We start from the raw sequence: 20077 nt of genomic DNA on the forward strand, positions 1-20077 counted from the left end.
AACAGCACTCGGTATTTACTGGTTGAATGCTGTGATGACCCAGACAAAGTACAAGGTGGGAAGAGGGGGTGAGTTATATTGTTAAAATCTTAGCTTGTTCTGTTACTGTTCCAGCTACTGTGAACCCAAAGGTCTCCCCCACCCCACCTTAATGACTCCCTGTATGAATTCCTCTTGGGCTTCCCAAGTGGCTCCGTGGTAAAGAATCTGCCTGCCAGTACAGGAGCTATGGGTTCGATCCCTGGGTCAGGAAGATCCCCCGGAGAAGGGAATGGCACCCCACTCCAGTGTTCTCGCCTGGGAAATCCCATGGACAGAGGAGCCTGGCAGGCTGCCGTCTATGGGGCTGCAAAGAGCCGGACATGACTGAGTGACACACCGCACAGGGCCTGGCGTGGGAACAGCACTCGGTATTTATTGGTGGAATGAATAAAGGCAGATACAGCTTCTCGAGTATTTTATTGGAGCAAAACAATGTATTTGCATGGGATGATTCTTAAGTCATCTCAAGTAGTTCCCCTTCAGCTCTTAACATACACTCTCAGAATGGATACACCTTCCCCAAGCCATTATTTATAGCTCAACCATCATCCAACAAATCAAAAACAAAACAAAAAAATCATTCAGCAAAGAAGGGAGACAGGGTGACATTTTAACACAATACTAAATCTTAAAAAATTAATTTATATATTTCCCTTCTCTTTCTCAGATTATATGAGCATTACAGGGCTGGAGAAGGGTTATCACAGCACCTCTTGCAAATTCCAGTTTTTCAGGAATGAAAAATATACAGGCCAACAAAATAAAGAGCTAAGCTCCCCATAAGCTATGTCTCTATTCTTCGTTTATCTTTCCCCCTTCTCTTAATGTTAGCTGCCTTTATCCAGAGAGGGATCATTAAGACTGTGTCTGCATGCTGGCTGTCTTGGTGACCTCACTAGTCTCCTCTGAAGAACCACTGAGGATGCTTTTTACTGTTCCAACCCTTAACAACTGAGGGAACAAGACCTAATGCTAAGGGTGAAGACATTCCACCCTGGCCAGGGATATGTCCCACACTTCTTAGAAGACCTGGGCCAAGCGACAAAGCCGTGCACAGGAACTCTGGAACCGTGGTGGAAAAAGCAGACACTGAGTGGGCTCCAGGCTCCTCGTCTATGGGAGGATCCACTATCCACGCAGACAGCAACAAGGCAGGACACCTGGCACAATATCAGGGCGCCGAACTAACTTTTACCTTTCATTCAACCTCCCCACAACTGCTCCAGAAGAACAGAGCTTTGGGTATGCTTCATTAAAAACATAGTAATGGCAGTTTAAGATAACCACTGAATTCTTTACGGTCAGTTGAATAAACTCATCATACCACAAAGAATTTCAGTTTATAAGGCCATTTATCATGTGTACTCTGTAGTAAACAAGACCTTGACCACAGCTCCTCCAAGTCCTTCCCAAGAATGACTGGGAATGTGATAACTCCAGACTCAGCAGAGACTAGATCATTTCCAATGAGGGCTTGAGCTAGCCCCTTCAGTCTCCTCCCTAGAAAAGGCTCAATCTATAGGAAAGGTGCTCAGAAGTACTGGAAGTGACTAAAGGGGCAATGGCATTTTTACACATTAAGAGCAAAGGGCTTACTGGCAAGTCCTGACATTTCTTCTGTACGATAAGGCAGGAAGCCAGCTGTCTAACTTAGCTATCTGGGCACATGGCAACTGGCCAGGAGTCTGAACACCATGTTTCATGGAGGTAACGCTGAGGAGAGAATGGAAGATATTTTGATTAACTAGCTTCGCGGATTAAGATGCCCTGGGCACTGAGCTTCCATGTTAGGCAGGTAGCAGCATATCACTCTACAGGCTGAGGGTGCATTGAAGCAGACAGCTGCTCAATGGCCAAGACGAATCCTGTGATTTTCCTAACTCCCCCTTCATTACCCCTTGGGGCTACACTGGTTTTACCTGCGTGAAGTGCTCAACAATTCTTGACGTTCCTGACGGTGGACAGAGGAAAAGAACTCTTTCGTCTTTTCTAACCACACAGGTTATAGCAAGTAGAGATTAAAACCTATTCTGGCTTACCTAGAACATCAAGAGAGACACCCTGGGAACGTGGTCACAGCAACTCTTTGTATTATTACAAAAGAACCAGGAGGAACTTTCCTGGCAGTCCAGTGGTTAAGACTCCACGCTTCCACTGCAGGAGGCGCGGGTTTGATCCCTGACTGCAAAACTAGACTTCTGCATGCCATGCGGAGTGGCCAAAAAAAGAGAAAACTGGGCGACAGTCAATTATATTCAACCTTCTGAAGGTGGTTTTGCCACAAATTCATACAAAAGAAGAACCCGAATTCTCTTTCTTCACGTGACTAGCAGTTCTGTGCTGCTGCCTAACCCAGTATGACAAGTTGCCAGAGATCCTCATCAATTTGGAAAGGGAGGTGAGAGGGAATAAATGGCTTTGGCTTCTGAAAAGGCACCAGGCAAACACACAGCCCTCAGAAGCTGTGTCCCTTACTTCTGCTCACCTTCCATCCCCACATAAGGAAGAAGCCTGTTTGACCAACTGAAATACCCTATCACAAAAGTTTAAGATAGTGATGAAAAGACTAAAGGTGCCGAGTTCTTCAAACGAGCGAGCAGTACTCTGGGCTCCGGAGACCAGAATGTTTTTTAAAGGGAAAAAATGTTTCAAAGCAAAGTGAAAAGTTTGGTGTTTCAAAGACCTTAACCCTGAACCTTCCCTTTCAATATTTACTTGTTCCAAAACACACGCCATATTCTAGGGCAAAGCTTTTAATAAAGATGGGAGGAGAATCTGACATTGCCACTTGATCAATTCTTTGGATGTGATTTTGATGTCCCCTAGTTATATACTTCCTGGTTTCTGATTCGATCTGCACAAAACGGTCATATAAACCTGCAATGGATGAAGACAACGCTACATGAAAAGAGGGATGAGAAGAAGTAGTAAGGATTAGTCACACCTCTATCAGCTAAGTCCGATGGATCAGCTTTGGTAGGAATGGTTAGCAGATACCTGTTTGAATCCCATCAGATTCCTGAAGCAGGCTGTGTTAAACCATGTACTAAACAACACTTATTTGTTTTGGGTTTGTTTCTACTCATTCCCAATGACTTCATTTATATACACTTGTATTTTCCCAAGTACATGGTTAAATAATGGTGTTTGTGATATGACTGGACCCTAGATTTACATTACAGTTTCAGGAAGAGACAATCAGTGTGCATAATGTTTTTTCCTCTCGAAAGTAGAGTGCTTGGTGAGATCACAGTTTTTTCCACTTCAAAATAAACCTATAACTTAACTGCATTTATCCTGAAATAACTGCATAGCAAAGTGATATATATATATATATATATATATATATATATATATATGTATTTAAATGCCCACATAACTGACATTTTAAGTTGCAGTGACTTCATGCAAGTCAAAATTAAAGACTGGCCATTAAGTTCATTGCTTAAAGTTTGTGACTTTTGCAAACTCTATACCAGCAAAAGCTCTCTGGTATTCTAATGGGGTTCTATGGTGAGGACTAGATGTGCAGGGATTGTTAGTAATGTATTTTATTTTACACGACTAATTACTTAGTTTACCACAGTCTTTTTTACTCCAACTTGTACCTGCTAAATGCAGTCCCTGCATCTCTACCTGGCTCATTTTTTTTTTTAATTCTTTAAAAAAGTATAATAAAACCTCCAACTATTTCAAGGGCTTAAGGTTCTCAGATGCTGAGAGTGACCTAAGATAACTTAAGACATGAAAACAGAACTTTACCAGCAATAGCATCGTTTATGTCCTCCACTAAACGTTTCAGCACAAAATACCACATCTGGTGACAAGATGTCTAGAGAGAACTTGGACTGAGAATTTTTTTTGCCGATAAAAGGAGCGATTTCAAAAATGTACAAAACTGCTTTCACACATAGGTCTTCATTCTGTTTCCACTCCTTCCCCTGTAGTGCTGGATGGCTACTAAAAGCTGATCCTGGGTACAAAAAAGTCCAAAGTTCTCTTCACTTAAGCTTTGGTCAACGGAAAAAAAAAAGTAAGAACTTTAACAGGGTGATTTTCGGATTTGTTCTTTGGTCGAGCAGTATAAAGCTCACTGAAAGATGTTCCCTTGCCTGGTAATGAAAACGGAGTCAAAAGAGGATCTCAGGTTAGAGAAAGTGTGTTCAGAACTTCTCAGGGAGAAACAAGGAGGTAACGGAAGGAGATGGAGCCCGAGGCCCAAATGCCAGCTGAGAACTGCACCAGGACACTGAGGGCGAAAGAGCAACATCACTCAGAGAGTGCTACTTACAGAGGCCATCCTCTTGAGAGGGTGAGCTAGCAAACTCAGGAACGTGACAAACACCTTCTGAGCCCTCCAGGGGGTTCACCCACATTTTCCTTTATCAGTTTCAATCCTAATCTGGACCCAGACCCAGGCAGAGGCTGTCATAATTTTGAAAAGTAGAAAGCAGTAATAACCAACCCAGACGTTCTGTGGATACGAGGAGCCACCACCTTTTTCCACACGGCCCCTGCCCTCTCATGCTGGCAGGAGGAGGGATCACCGAGGGGCTGCTCTGCACAGAGCAGAGAGCTTGGGCATCAGCTTCAGCACCGAGGTCTGACCAGGGTGGTAAGTGGGTGCAATCTCCGTGTCTTAAAGAGGGGGCAGGAGTGTCAGATCGTAGCTTGGGAAACACCCAGAAACTGGACATAACCTTCAGAGGGTGACCATTATGGAGAAACATTTGATGGTGAAGGAGGATTATCCTCTGGTAGCCAGAACAAAACGGACAAAGACCAAGCCTCAGAGGCTCCTGGCCAGAGAGAGTTCCAAGCGGAGGGGGGCAGTTTCGGCAACGTTAGTCTTGACTGCCTTTCTCACACGGCTAGACTTCAGTCACCTTTAAAACACTGGTGGATTGTGTCGTGACTGGCTCAGTAGGGATTCCAAGGCTGGCAGCCTCTGAGACCTTGACTGAAGGTGAGTGGGAGGCACCTGCTCCCCAGGAAGGAGGGCCAGGGACGGCAGGAGCTCTGGCCGGGCGCAGGAGTAGGAGGGGGCTGCGAGAGCGAAACAGCCTGCGTGGTCAGCCAGAGACGGGCTAGGGTCAGCGTGATTTCACAAGTAGAATAGTTATAAAATAAAACATTTTTTTTTAATAGACAAAAAAAAGCAAAGTGAGTCACCCCCTTTTTTTTTTAAGGTGAAATGTAGCTAAGGAAGGATGTGCAGCAGTTTCTCACTATTTACAAAACGCCGCTGAGAGTGGAGGTGGCTGCCGTCAGTAGCTGAGGAAATGTCTTTCACGTGAGATGGCCACGGAAGTGTGGTTCCTGCCACTGGCTCAGAGAGGCCACATGCAGTTCCTAGGTGAGTGAGACAGGTCCTGTAGCGGAGCACCAAAAAGGCTCAGTCTTCTGTTTCTTCATATGTCGTCTCATCAAAGGGCCTGTCCAGGAGGGGTACTGACCGATGACGGGAATACTTCAGGTGCAGCAGGTCCCCGACTTCATCTATCTCCTTTAAAGCCTAGTACACAAGACACAGCAGGAGTGAGTCAGAGCCAGGAGGAGGAAGGCACACTTGCTGCTTCACCTTTCTAAAAATCATCATGGCACGGCCATCCTGAGGTAGGCTGTGCCCAGTGCATTTGCTCTGAGCAGACTAGAGTCTGGCAGTGGAAAGAGCAGGTTTTTGAGCAAGGACATCAGGCTGACCATGAAGAACAGGCTGTGGACAGCAGGGATTCAGGATGAAGGGTATAATTAATCAACGTATGACATGCTTCTAGAAGAAGGAGTGTGTACCCTGAATTGGCCAGGATGGCTACAACTTGTCACCTCTCCTTTTATCCTCCAGTATGTGTTCTTTCTGGTATCACACTACCAGAAAAGCAGTAAGAAGTTGGCATTGGGATGCTTCCTAGATGAGAGATGAAGAAAGTCCCCAAATGCACTGCTGTGCAGACTCAGTAAGAAAAAAGAAAGAACAGTCAGCATTTAAACTCAGGTTTGATTTTAAACCCCCAAATCCTAACGTGGACAGACTATCTTGTCTTTCCATCAAAACTCTCAGTATAACTTTCTTGTTGGTAAAGTTTGCTCTTTTATTTTTCAAAGATAATATGTTTCTTATAAAAATTAAAACACTAAGACAAGTGATGAAGTGAAAAATCTCTTCCTAATTGCTACACTAGTCTTACCTCGTAATCTGTCTACGGTTTCCTATATATACTTAAAAACAAACAAAACCCAACTCCTGGTTGAAGTATACATACATACAGCAAAGTATACAAATCATAGTTCACAGTTAACTTTCCAAAAAGCAGCACACAGAGAGTGAGAACAGAGAGTCACAATGCAAGAAAGGGATGTGTGATGCGTGTGATGGGAATTTCTCAGAGCAATCCATTGACGATGGCCAAAATTCTGAAATCCTGGATTCTAAGGCTTTCTAATAAAAGCACCTGGCACAGGTCACAGACTGCATTTTCAGTTCAAGGCAGCTCTCCAGCACTGTCGTTCACTCCACAGGCATCTGTGGACGTGAGTCTAATAGGCTCGGCTTTGGTGAGAATGGCTCTATCTGGGACACTACCTCATTAGACTAAGAAAAGGTAGAAGCCCGGCTGCTTGACTGTGGCTCTCCAAATCTCCATCACATCATATACATCATCTGTCCACTCAGGGTGATAATTACACAGGAAAATGTACACCATCTAGCTCAGAAAAGAAAATCAGCTGATTATTAGGTAATAGGCACATTCAACTGTTCTTAAGTTTAGCCTTTAAGAAATCAGTGTTTATGGGGAGGGGGACACTAATAAAAAGTACTGCATATTTATCCTAACATAAGAAAAAAATACTCTTCACTCCAAATGTGAAAAATATAAAAAGCAAGTAAGAGTTGGACTTCAATAGGCTATCAGAACAGTGGTACCTTTGAGGAGAGGTTTAATTAAAAGTTCCATATGGAAACAATTTAAGATTGAATTTCAGCTGAGAGAATCTCTTAAGCCATTTATTCTCCCAACCTCTGATATAGGACTTACTAATTTAAAACAACACATGACTTACTAAATCACAAAGTAAAGTATATTCAGAAGAACATGATATTGTTCATCAATTTAAAAAGAAAATGAGCAAGAAAGCCACCGCAGCCCAAAGGAATGTAGACTGATACTATAACAAATATCTCAGATGAACAGGTTTTACTGACATAAAAGAGAAAACCGTAACTACAAACTGCTGGCCATGTTGTGAGGTTACCTGCTTAGATTAGGAATAAGAAACCATTACAAGTATCAAAGTTTGTTAACAAATAGTCTACACTGAACTTCTGGATGACAGGGTAAGATGAGTTCTTAGGGGGAAAACATGTTAATTATAGGGTTGCATATGGTCTTTGAATAAGAGAATATTCTAGAATAGCTGCACATCCCCAAGCTGACAATTCTGCTCTTCTCCTTTTTAAAAATAATAGCTTTACTGAGATATAATTCACAAAATTCACCTCTTAGAAGTTCATAATTCAGTGCTTCTGGGTATATTCAGAGTTGTACAACTTTCATCACTATCTAATTTTAAAACATTATCACTTCAAAAAATAAAGTCCATACTCAAATCCTCGTTCCTCCTTCCTCTAGGCTCTGACAACCACCGATCTGTTTCCTGGCCCGGTGGATGTGCCTGTTTTAGACACTGCATATGAACGGTCTTCTGTGTCTTCTTTCACTTTGCATCCTGTTTTCAAGGCTCATCCATGCTGTAAGGGTCTAACTTCATTCTTTGGCATGTGGTTATCCAGCTGTTCAGTACCATTAATTGAAGAGACTATACCTTCTCCATTAACCAGTCTTAGGCTTCCGTGTTGAAAATCAATTAGCCATAGATATTTGGGTTTATTTCTTGACTCTTGACTCTACTCCATTGGTCTACAAGTCTATCTTTATGCTAGTACTCCACCATTCCAATTACTGTAGCATTGTAGAAAGTTTTGTAATTGGGAAGTTTGAGTTCTCCAACTTCTATTTTCCTTCTCAATATTGTTTTGCTGATCTGGGGCCTCCTACTGTTCCATACGAATTTAAGGATCAGTTTTCCTATTTCTGCAAAAATAGCCATTGTAATTTTGATAGGGACGGCAGTGGGTCTACAGATCTTGCTGAACTGACATTTTAATAAACTTAAATCTTCCAGTCCATGGATATGGGCTATCTTTACATTTATTTAAGTCTTCCTTCATTTCTTCCAGCAATGTTTTACAGCTTCATATGCAAGTCTTCCACCTCCCTGGTTAAATTTATTCCTAGGTATTTTATTCTTTTGAATGCTATCGTAAATGAAATATTAATCTCCTTTTCATGTGTTCACTGCCAGTGTATAGAACACACTAATTTTTGTGTTTTTTACTCTGCAACTTTGCTGAATATATTTATTAGCTATAGCAGGTTAGTTTTTTAGTGTGAATTATAGTGCATTTCCTATATATAGAAGCATGTCTCAGGGCCTATTAATAAATGAAACTTCATTTGTATCTCATAATGTTCATGTTACTTCCATAAAAAATCATTAAGACAAAATGACTTTAACAAACCTGCAGTTTCAAAAAAAAAAAAAAAACTTTATGCTTAAAAGACCTAAATGGAAGGCAAAGTCAAATAATCCTTCAATGGATATTATGAGAAAAAGATCAGAACTGTCAACTGGTAAACACACTATTGGCAATAGAAATCTACCAAGATACCTGATTACAGCTAAGTTATTTCATGAATCTGTTTAGTTATCAGGAGTAAAAATTTTTAGAAGACATAGTGAATAACTTTAGTCATTGCTTTTAATGACAGTTATTTTTTAAAAGGTGTGTTGAAACTCTTAAATACCCAAACAGGATGGAAGAGAAGCTGGTATCATTGGGTTAAAAAATAATGAAAGAAGAAATTCATCAGTAAGATTTTTGAGTAAAGGGAAAATCTATCGGAAAAATCTCAAAAAAAATAAAGAAGAAAAACAAAGATATAATATCAATAAATTGAATCCCATTTCAGTGTCAGATGATTAAGAATATACCATATTTGTAGAAGATTTGCTATGAAGAAATAGGGACAAAAAAATCAAAATCTTTAGCAGTTAAGAAAATTAAAATGTCAATTAAGCTGTTTTTAAAAATTAAGCTTTTTAAAACATGCATTCATAATATTAAGATTAGTAGCTCTCCCATGAATTAATATTCTGATATTTCTATCACCTAATTTTTTTTTCTATCAACCAATTTTATGCAAATATGTTCTAGAGCTCTATAAACTCTTAGAAAGTAGTATTTATTTAAAGTTTGAAATCCTTTTGTGTTTTTTAGAAGTCTGAAATCTTAAAGAGGCTGGAGACAAGACAGTGGAGTAGAAGGACTTGAGTTCATCCTCTCTCTAAATCACAACCCCCTGCTGAACAACCACTGACAAAAAAGACTGGAACCTATCATAAAAGATATTCTACATCCAAAGACAAAGGAGCCACAACAAGATGGCAGGAAGGCCACATTCGCAATACAATCAAATCTCACACCCAATGGGTGGGCAACTCACTGCCTGGAAAATAATTACATTGCAGAGTTTCTCCTATAGGAAGGAGAGTTCTGAGCCCCGTGTCAGGCATCCCAGCTTGGGGTGGGGGGTCTGGCAATGGGAGGAGCAGCATCTGGCTTTGAAGGCCAGTGGGGCTTGATTACAGTCCTCCACAGGACTGGGGGAAACAGAAACTCCATTTTGGAAGATGCACACAACGTCTTGTATGCACCAGGACCCTGGGGAAAAGCCGTGACTCCATAGAAGCCTGGGCCAGACCTACATGCTGGTCTTGGAAGGGTCCCCAAGGGAAGGCAGGGGTGGCTGTGGCTCACACTGGTGGTGGAGGTATGGGGGAATACTCATTAGAGTCTGGAGACTGCTACTTTGACACCAAGACCTGGCCCCACCTAACAGCCTGTAGGCACCCAGTGCTTGGATGCGGCAGCCCAAACAACCAACACAGCAGGAACACAGGCCCACTCATCACCAGATAGGCTGCCTAAAGACTTCCTGAGCCCACAGCTGTCTCTAAACACTCTCCCTGATATGGCCCTGCTCACTAGAGGGACAAGACCCAGCTCTACCCACCAGTGGGCAGGCACCAATCCCTCCCACCAGGAAGCCTGCACAAGCCTCTAGACCAGCCTCAGCCACCAGGGGCCAGATACCAGAAGGACGAGGAACTTCAACCCTGCAGCCTGCGTAATGGAGACTGCAAACACAGAAAGTTAAGACAAAGTGAGACAGCAGAGGAGTATGTTCCAGACAAAGGATCAAGATAAAACCCTAGAAGACAAATCAGTGAAGTGGAGACAGGAAATCTACCTGAAAAAGTATTCACAGTAATGATAATAAAGATGACCCAAGATCTCAGGAAAAATAAAAAATGGAGGCACAGACCAAGAAGGTACAAGAAATGTATAATAAAGAGCTAGAAAATATAAACAACAGAGTTCAACAGCACAATAACTGAAATGAAAAATAGAAGGAATATTTTTATTATTAGTGATTCTACTAGAAGGAATCAACAGAATAAATGAATAAGAAGAACAGATAAGTGACTTGAAGATAAAATGGTGGAAATCACTGGAGTGGAAAAGAATAAGGAAAAAAGAGTTAAAAGAAATAAGGACAGTTTTAGAGACCTTTAGGACAACATTAAACACACCAACATTCACATGATAGGAGTCCCAGAGGAAGAAGAGAGAGAGAAAGGGCCTAAGAAAATATAGGGAGATAGTAGCAGAAAACTTCCCTAACATAGGAAAGGAAACAGCCACCCAAGTCCAGAAAGTGCAGAGTCCCATACAGCATAAACCCAAGGAAGATGTAACGCTTTGACTGTGTGGATCTCAACAAACTGTGGAAAATTCTTAAAGAGATGGGAATACCAGACCACCTGACCTGCCCCTTGAGAAATCTGTATGCAGGTCAGGAAGCAACAGTTAGTTCCAAGTCGGGAAAGGAGTATGTCAAGGCTGTATATTGTCACCCCGCTTATTTAACTTATATGCAGAGTACATCATGAGAAATGCTGGGCTGAATGAAGCACAAGCTGGGATCAAGATTGCCAGGAGAAATATCAATACCCTCAGATATGCAGATGACACCACTTTAATGACAGAAAACAAAGAAGAACTAAAGAGCCTCTTGATGAAAGTGAAAGAGGAGAGTGAAAAAGCTGGCTTAAAGCTCTGCATTCAGAAAACTAAGATCATGGCATCTGGTCCCATCACTTTATGGGAAATAGATGGGGAAACAATGGAAACAGTGACAGACTATTTGTTTGGGCTCCAAAATCACTGCAGATGGTGACCGCAGCCATGAAATTAAAAGACGAAGTTATGACCAACCTAGATAGCGTATTTAAAAGCAGAGACATTGCCAATAAAGGTCTGTCTAGTCAAAGCTATGGTTTTTCCAATAGCCATGTATGGATGTGAGAGTTGGGCTATAAAGAAAGCTGAGTGCTGAAGAATTAATGCTTTTGAACTGTGGTGTTGGAGAAGACTCTTGAGAGTCCCTTGGACTGCAAAGAGATCCAACCAGTCCATCCTAAAGGAGATCAGTCCTGAATATTCATTGGAAGGACTGATGTTGAAGTTGAAACTCCAATACTTCAGCCACCTGATGCAAAGAAGTGACTCACTGGAAAACACTGTAATGCTGGCAAAGATTGAAGGTGGGAGGAGAAGGTGATGACAGAGGATGAGATCAATGGATGGCATCATCGACTCAATGGACCTGAGTTTGAGTAGACTCCTGGAGTTGGTGATGGACAGGGAGGCCTGGCATGCTGCAGTCCATGGGGTTGCAGAGAGTTGGACATGACTGAGCGACTGAACTAAACTGAAATGAACTAAATGCACCCAACATAGGAACATCTTAAAGCTTTAAAAAGTCTGAAGTCTTATGTGTGAGGTAATAGCATATTAAAGAAATACCAAGAGACGAGAACATATTAAGAGACCATAAATTTTTATAGTCAGTAATAATTATGAGTTCCTATTATATGCTTGGCACAAGAATGAAAAAAATAGACTTAGTTCCTGCTTAAGACTTACCTAATGGAAAAGACTGCCATTAAATAACTACAGGTGTAAAGAATTTTCTAGGCAAGAGTCTTAGGATTTTCAGAAACATCTAGCAAGAGGGTTTGGAAAAACCCTTGAGTAGGTCTACGTGGAGATGTGATAAATGAGTAACAGTCAGCCAGACAAAGGGGAGAGAAGGATCAAGAGAGAAACTTCCACACACAGAAAAACAGGTGGGAAAGCTTGCAAGAGAAAGCTAGAATAGAAAGAGAATAAAGAGTTGTAGAGACTATAATGAAGGAGAGAGTGGAACAAGATGAAGCCAGAAATTTCCCAAGAGCCCTGATCACACAGGATCTGGTGGGTGATGCTAACAGTTCTGCAATTTTTTGTTAACAGCCATGTATTAAACAGCACTGTGTGCTCCCTCGTCTACCAGTGACTATCTATCTCAGGTGCTCAATGACCATGAGGACCAACAGATGATTGATTTCACCTGATACACAGGCCTTCTTAGTATAAGGTATATTTATATCAAAGTGACGGAGAAGGCACTGGCAAACCAGTACTCTTGTCTGGAAAATCCTATGGACGGAGGAGCCTGGTAGGCTGCAGTCCATGGGGTCCCTGAGAGTCGGACACGACTGAGCGACTTCACTTTTCACTTTCATGCATTGCAGAAGGAAATAGCAACCCACTCCAGTGTTCTTGCCTGGAGAATCCCAGGGATGGAGGAGCTTGGTGGGCTGCCGTCTATGGGGTCGCACAGAGTCGGCCACGAGTGATGCGACTTAGCAGCAGCAGCATATCAAAGTGAAAGTGTCTACTTACAGTATCAAGCGTTTCTCTGGTATGAGCTGCAGACAGGCAAAATCTGGCTCTGGACTCAATGATTGGGGTAGCAGGAAATCCTACCACAACTACACCAATATTTCGCTTCAGCATCTCCCGTCCAAAGGCGCTGCAAAGGGAAAACAAGAAACTAGGAAGAATAATAAAGCACCAGTACAAAGGTCTTGCCGTCCTGAGTGATTTAAACTCTTAAAGGCACTAGAGATTTCTATTAGGAGTTTCTTCTAACTTCTGTGAAAGTTAAAGCTGACAGTTTACAAAAAGACTCCATTCAATCCTAAAGTGGTCTTCTCCCAAAAGGTTTCACAGAAAGGTGAAAGGATAAGTGTTGGCAGAGACCAATTTTTAATAAGGCTTGTCAAGGTAATTTGCAGTGGTAGCTTTAAGGTGTCCCTGATATGTAACAGTGGTTCAGAGGTTTCAAAATGAACTTGAGTTTAAGCCTGGTCCTTGAAATGTTAGGCTTGGCAGTATAAAAAATTTTTTAAGACTAAGGATGTGGAGGATCTGCTATAATATGGACGTTTTTCTGCTGGTAGAAAGACCAAGCATTAGCCTTCCAGACCATGCATTTTCTGGATCGATTTAGGTGTTGAGCTGCCACTGGCATTCAGGGTTTCCTGGGTGTGTGTGAGGCCAGCTCATCCCATCTTCAGATGACCACCTGGACCACCATACTCCCAGGTTCCCTGATTTAATTTCCCCTCCTATAATAATTCATTTTAATAAACATTTGCTGAGTGCCAGGAGCTATGGTGGGCACTGGATATTCAAAGGCGAAGAAAAAACTTGCTTCTCTGCTGAGTTCACTTAAACCTGAGAAATGATCCTTATTTGAATTTATATTTAAGACCCAAACTCTCAACTCTGAAAAGATGTGCCCTTTTTACTGACTAAGCAGATGACTCCTTTATCCACTTCATATCGGCTTTTCAAATATATTTTGGTTTTGTTATACATCTGTGCTTCTCAAATACACCGAAAGCTATTTCAGGGCAAAGATTTCCATTATATATGCCTTGCACAAGCCAAAGGGGCTGGTACACTGTGCACATCTGGTAACTGTGCAATTACACGGCTGACCTCATGGCTCACTGCCCCGCCTTGGGCACTGCACTTCAGCCCCTCACCTCCTGCTAGTCTTCCACTGGCTAGCAGTGGAAGGAATATGTTCCCATATTATGGCCTTTGGACAGAAGCTTCATTCTCCAAGTGGCTAACTTGCTCAGCTATGAGTTCCAGCTTGTATATCATCTTCCCTTCCCACTGAGGCCCACCCAGGGGTGACCATCCCATTTAATTCTGTAATCTGCCCACCCACAAGGCACTCTCTCTCACCCCCTATCCTACTCTGTTTTCTCCCATGGCACTTAAAACCTTCTAACATACATATTACAAATTTCCTTATTTATTGTTTGTCTGACTCGTGCCCCAGTAGAGCATAAACTCCACAAGGACAGGGATTTCTATTTCTGTGGTTTATTAACTGACCTATCTTAACCCCGTAGAAGAGTACACTTAACTCAAATGTTTGTTTAATGAAAGACTAACAAGTTAATGCATTTTACAAACTGTAATCCATTGTTTACTCAATGGCACATCTAGCAAATGAAGGTTAACATAATGTGACCAAGATAATTTTACCTAACAGAACATACAACCCTGGTCTCACATCATGGGAGATCTTAAGTCTAATAAGAGGCTGATCTGTCATCTGCAAAAAGGTACCCAATTTTGGAGACTTAATGGTTAAGAATCCACCTGCCAATACAGGGGACATGGGTTCAATCCCTGGTCTAGGAAGATCCCACATGCAGCGGAGCCAAGTAAAGCCCGTGCAACCCAACTATAGAGCCTGAGCTCTGGAGCCTGTGAGCCAAAACCACGGAGCCCATGTGCCACAATTGCTGAAGCCTGCATACTCTAGAGCCCTTGCTCTGCAACAAGAGGAGCCACTGTGGTGAAAAGCCCGTGGATCAAAATCAGAAAGCCTATGCACATAACCAAAAAAAAAAAAAAAAAAAGTACCCAATTTTGGCTGGCATGTAGAGCATCAGAGGCACCACTGGAGAATCTTCATTTCCATAGATGATGAAGCCCATGCTTTTCAGACGTCTCCTGAAATACCTGACGTTTTCGGCTAACTGCTGAATACACTCTTTGCCTGGAAAATCATGGGGAGGGAAACAAAATAATTTTTGCACAGTAAACTGTATGGAATATAAAAAGACACAAAGATATCTTGCTTTGGTAAATTCTGTCATGGTAAGTGCTGAGTGTATGTAGATTTCATGGTAATGTACAAAATGAAGTTTAAGGAGTAGTATTCCCACTACTGCCAGTGGCACACAGGCGTCCTCAAACAGGTGCACTGGTGCCGCCTCCTTTAACACCCTGCCACCCTTCACAGTAGGTAAGACACTTACTACCAATTCGTTTATATAAATATTTATACAATATATAATATATAAATACATATATTTATATTAGGAGACTCACAAGGTTGTGCCTGGCTTACAGTCATACGATAATAAGTGGCACAGCTGACTAGAATTAAGGTCTCTCAACTTCAATATTCATTCCAAAAACTTTGCTGCAAAATGATTTTACATATAAGATCAGAGAGTCCCACATTTTCTTCTTGAGTTTTGAGTTTGTATTACCATTTTCCTAAAACTCCTATCAAACAGCAGCAGCATACCTGTGTAATGTAAAAATCATATTTTTAACCCTACTTTGTTCATCTTTCCTAAACACAAATGGATTAAGGCATACATTTTTCGAACTGCTGACTAGATATCTGACCTGGTTTTGACTTTATGGGACGTCGATCTACGAACAGATGTCCTAAAACAATTGTTCTGTTATAGAGAGCAAGACACAAACTCAAAAAATCAGCTTGTAAGGGCTAAGAACTGTTCAACAGTTTTCAAAATCTGCTCACAAATAAGGAAGGTTGCGGTCATTTTTTCACATATATGAGAAATCCAGCAGATTCATATTTTAAAAAATATAATCATACAGTTCAAAGATAAATCAATCAACTGGAAATACAGATGATTAACAAATGTTCTTAGACTCAAAACACTAACATATCCATCACTGATGTGGAGACTACTCTAGGTAAGTTTGCTACAAATAACCCCAAATTAATATTCTTTATGTAAATAATTTTAAGTTGACCAGAGAAGCTAACACAAGCGTAGATTAGATTAGTGTGAACACTGAAGAACATCACTTAAGTTATGACATACATCTTACAAATATTAAAGCAGACATTAAAGTATGTTACATTTATGTTGATAACTGATGAGCAACATACTCTAACTTTCCCCTAGAAATACCAACACACGCTTACTCTACATTTAGAGTAAGAGACTTCCAGTTCCAGCTGTGATAAGAGTACCAGGAACTGGATTTACTGTACTTCTTGTAACTGGATTTACTGAACCGCTTGTAAACAACAGAAAGCTGGACAGGGTATATTAAAGAATGGTTTTCAGACACTGGGCCACAGGCAGTGCACAACTGTCCTCCTGGAGAGGAAGGAAACCAGAAGTGAGTCTTGCAACTGCCTCCATACCACCTAGAGACAGCTCCCAGGCTGCTCCGGAAGCAGGGACCTAGTCTTGTCCGCTGAAGACAACAGATTTTGAAGTTGGGGAAGCTAAGGTGGCTAGAATTTACTGGGCAGCACAAAAGGAGAGGAGGAAAGTGCACCAAGAGAGCTCTTGGGCCTGCAGAAGAGCCTCTGGCAAAGGGCTGAGCTGCACACACAGGAGAAGAAACCATGAGAGTCTGGGGAGATCCACCAGAAAGCAGCAGATTAAGCAATTCCCAGCACTCCTACGGAGCGGGGAACAATTTCTACTTTCACCAACTGGAATGGAAAGACCTTAGAATCACACCGGTAGTGGAGCTAAACTAGCCCTAGACTAAAAGCTGCTCTGGCCCACCCAAACACTCCTCAACAGCAAGTCCTGAGAGGATCCAATTGATTCCAAGAACAAAGTCCAACATTATTACATAAATGAATATAACAAAATGCAGTCCCTAATAATGTGAAATTCACAAGGTCATGATGTGTAGTAAAAGAATTTAGGCATTCAAAGAAACAGGACAATATGACCCAGCAACTAGGAGAAAGGTCAATCAAGAGAAACAGAGCAGAAATGACAGACTATTAGCAGACAAGGATGAAAAATGCTATTATAAAAATGCTCCATCCATTCAGAAAAACAGAGGAAACGTGATGAAGAGAGATAAAAATAACTGAAAAATACAAAAATGATTATGAGTTGCAGAGTATTATGTTAAATGAAATAAGCTAGACACAAAAGATTACACTCTTATGAATCCAATTATAGGAAATTCTTAAAAAGACATAATTATAGTGATAGAACAGATTAGTGGTTGCCAGGGAATGGAGAGATGATTGACGGAAGAGGGGTATAAGGGGTCTTTTCAGGGGTGATGAAAATATTCTGTACTTTACGGTATGGTTACATGACCACATACATTTGTTAAAACTCATGGAATTACACTTTAGTGAATTTTACTGTATATAAATGATATTAAAGATTTTTAAAGAAACTGACAAATTTGCTAAGTTCCATATACATTAATTTTTCCTGTATTATTTTACAACTTGCTACCTTTTTCTTACCACAAATTACCTTCTGTTAGAAAAGTTATCAAGGAAAAGAAGAAATGCCAAGAGATTTAGACCTCACCACTTCCACTTATTGCTATATCATTCTAAGCATGTTTTCTGTAATGAAAGGAAGTAGACAGTTCAGTCTCGCCATTCACTGTCATCTGTTCCCTGACAAGAAGAGTCCCAGAAGAAAATACATCTAAATTAACACCCACATGCATAACTGGAAGATACTGGGAACAGGCAGTTAAAATTCTCAACTTATATATCCTTATTATTGCAGAATAGTATTCCTTACCAAAGATACACCACAATTTGTTTACCTATTTACACGTTAATGAACATCAGAGTTGAGATTACCAACTTTCATTTTGGCAGTTATAAAGTTCAGATTTAAAAGAATTCTCTCCTAAATAGAGGATGTGGATAAAAGGGAACCCTGTACACTGCTGGTGGGAACGTAAAGTGACTCAGCCACCAGGCAAAGCATGGAGGTTCCTTAAAAAAGTAAAAATATAACTACCATATCATCTGACTATTCCACTCCTGGCAATCTGGAAAAAAAGGAGAGACTAATTCGAAACAATATATGCACCCAATGTTCGAATCAGCACTATTTACAACAGCCAAGACACGGAAGTAACCCAAGTGTCCATCCACAGATGACTGAATTAAGAAGACGTGGAATATATATATGAACCCACACAATGGAATATCACTCAGTCACAAAAAGAATGAAATAATGCCATTTGTGGCAACCAGGATGGACCTAGAGAATATTATGCTTAGTGAAACAAGTCAGAGAGACACAAATATTATGTGATATCACTTATATGGGCATATATCTGGAAAAGATGAAAAGTCTAATTTGAAAAGATATGCACTCTGATATTCATAGTAGCACTAATTTACAATAGCTAAGACATGGAAGTAACATAATAGTCCATTGAGAAATGAATGGATGAAGATGTGAGATACATACACACACACACACACACACACACACACACTCACACCCAATGGAAAATGACTCAGCTATAAAAAAAATGAAATGATGATATCTGCAGCAACATGGAAAGACCTAGAGATTATCATACTAAGTGAAGTAAATCAGAGAAAGACAAACATTATATGATATCACTTACATGTAGAATCTAAAAAAGTGATACAAATGAACTTATTTACAAAATGGTAACAGACTTAGAAAGCAAACTTACAGTTACCAAAGGGGAGAGGAACAAATTAAAACTATGGGATTAACAGATATAAACTACTAGATATAAAATAGATAAGCAAGAGAATTTACTGTATTAAAAGACACTTGCTCTTGCAAAGAAAAGCTAGGACAAATCTTCACAGTGTATTAAAAAGCAGACATCACTTGGCGGACAGAGCTCCCCGTACAGTCAAAGCTCTGGTTTTTCCAGTAGTCATGTATGGATGTGAGAGTTGGACCACAGAGAAGGCTGAGTGCCAAAGAACTGATGCTTTTGAACTGTGGTGCTAGAGAAGACTATTTAGAGTCCCACGGACAGCAAGGAGATCAAACCAGTCAATCCTAAAGGAAATCAACCCAGAAAGAATATTTATCGGAAGGACTGATGTTGAAGCTAAAGTTCCAATACTTTGGCTACCTGATGCTAAGAGCTGACTCATTGGAAAAGACCCTGATGCTGGGAAAGACTGAAGGCAGGAGGAAAGGGGGATGACAGAGGATGAGATGGCATCATCGACTCAATGGACACGAGTTTGAGCAAACTTCAGGAAACAGTGAAGAACAGGGAAGTCTAGTGTGCTGCAGTCTATGGGGTTGCGAAGAGTTGGACATGACTGAGGGACCAAACAACAAGAGAATTATACTCATTATCTTGTAATAACTTACAATAGAATATAACTGCAAAAATAATGAATCACCATGCTATAATCTGAAACTAAAACAATGTTAATCAACTATACTTCAATAAAAATTTACCTCCTAAATATATATTTAAGCATCTTAGTCATGCCCAAATAAGGAAAGAATTACTATAATTAGCAACTAACAGCTCAATTTCACTTGATTCTAACTTACTTTAGGAGGATATGGTAAAATATGTACTAGAGTTGACCGTTAGTAAGACAGGGATTGATCCACATATAATTTATAGTCAAGACTCAATAGCTGGACGTGTCTCTGAATTCACAGATTCAACCAACTAGGGACCATGTAGTACTGTAGTATTTACTATTGAAAAATATCCACATATAAGTGGATCCGGGCAGTTCATATCTGCACTGCACACAAGTCAACTGTATTTATACTTTACACACAGCAAAATAGGCCCATAGACGTTAAACTATTTTCTCCAAGGCCTTTCATTCAGTAGGAGGAAGATCAAGGTTTTCTGATTCCAGTTCAGTGCTTTTGCTTTCACACTACAGCCAGAAATTATGTCTGTTTCAAA

The 20077-nt window shown here is 40.8% G+C and overlaps 1 protein-coding gene across 1 annotated transcript in view; it reads right to left on the reverse strand.

Annotated features, from left to right (window-relative positions):
• Positions 1-395: 395 nt before the first annotated feature.
• Positions 396-20077, reverse strand: part of SPTLC2 (serine palmitoyltransferase long chain base subunit 2) — a 100243-nt gene continuing 80561 nt past the window's right edge. The window contains exons 10-12 of the mRNA XM_027552537.1: positions 15005-15140; positions 12956-13085; positions 396-5557 (exon numbers count right to left, since the gene is read on the reverse strand). Coding sequence (XP_027408338.1) covers positions 5438-5557; positions 12956-13085; positions 15005-15140 — 386 coding nt within the window. The 3' untranslated portion in view covers positions 396-5437. The remainder of the gene's footprint in view (positions 5558-12955; positions 13086-15004; positions 15141-20077) is intronic.

Source organism: Bos indicus x Bos taurus, chromosome 10, assembly GCF_003369695.1.
Source record: "Bos indicus x Bos taurus breed Angus x Brahman F1 hybrid chromosome 10, Bos_hybrid_MaternalHap_v2.0, whole genome shotgun sequence".
Classification (NCBI taxonomy): domain Eukaryota; kingdom Metazoa; phylum Chordata; class Mammalia; order Artiodactyla; family Bovidae; genus Bos; species Bos indicus x Bos taurus.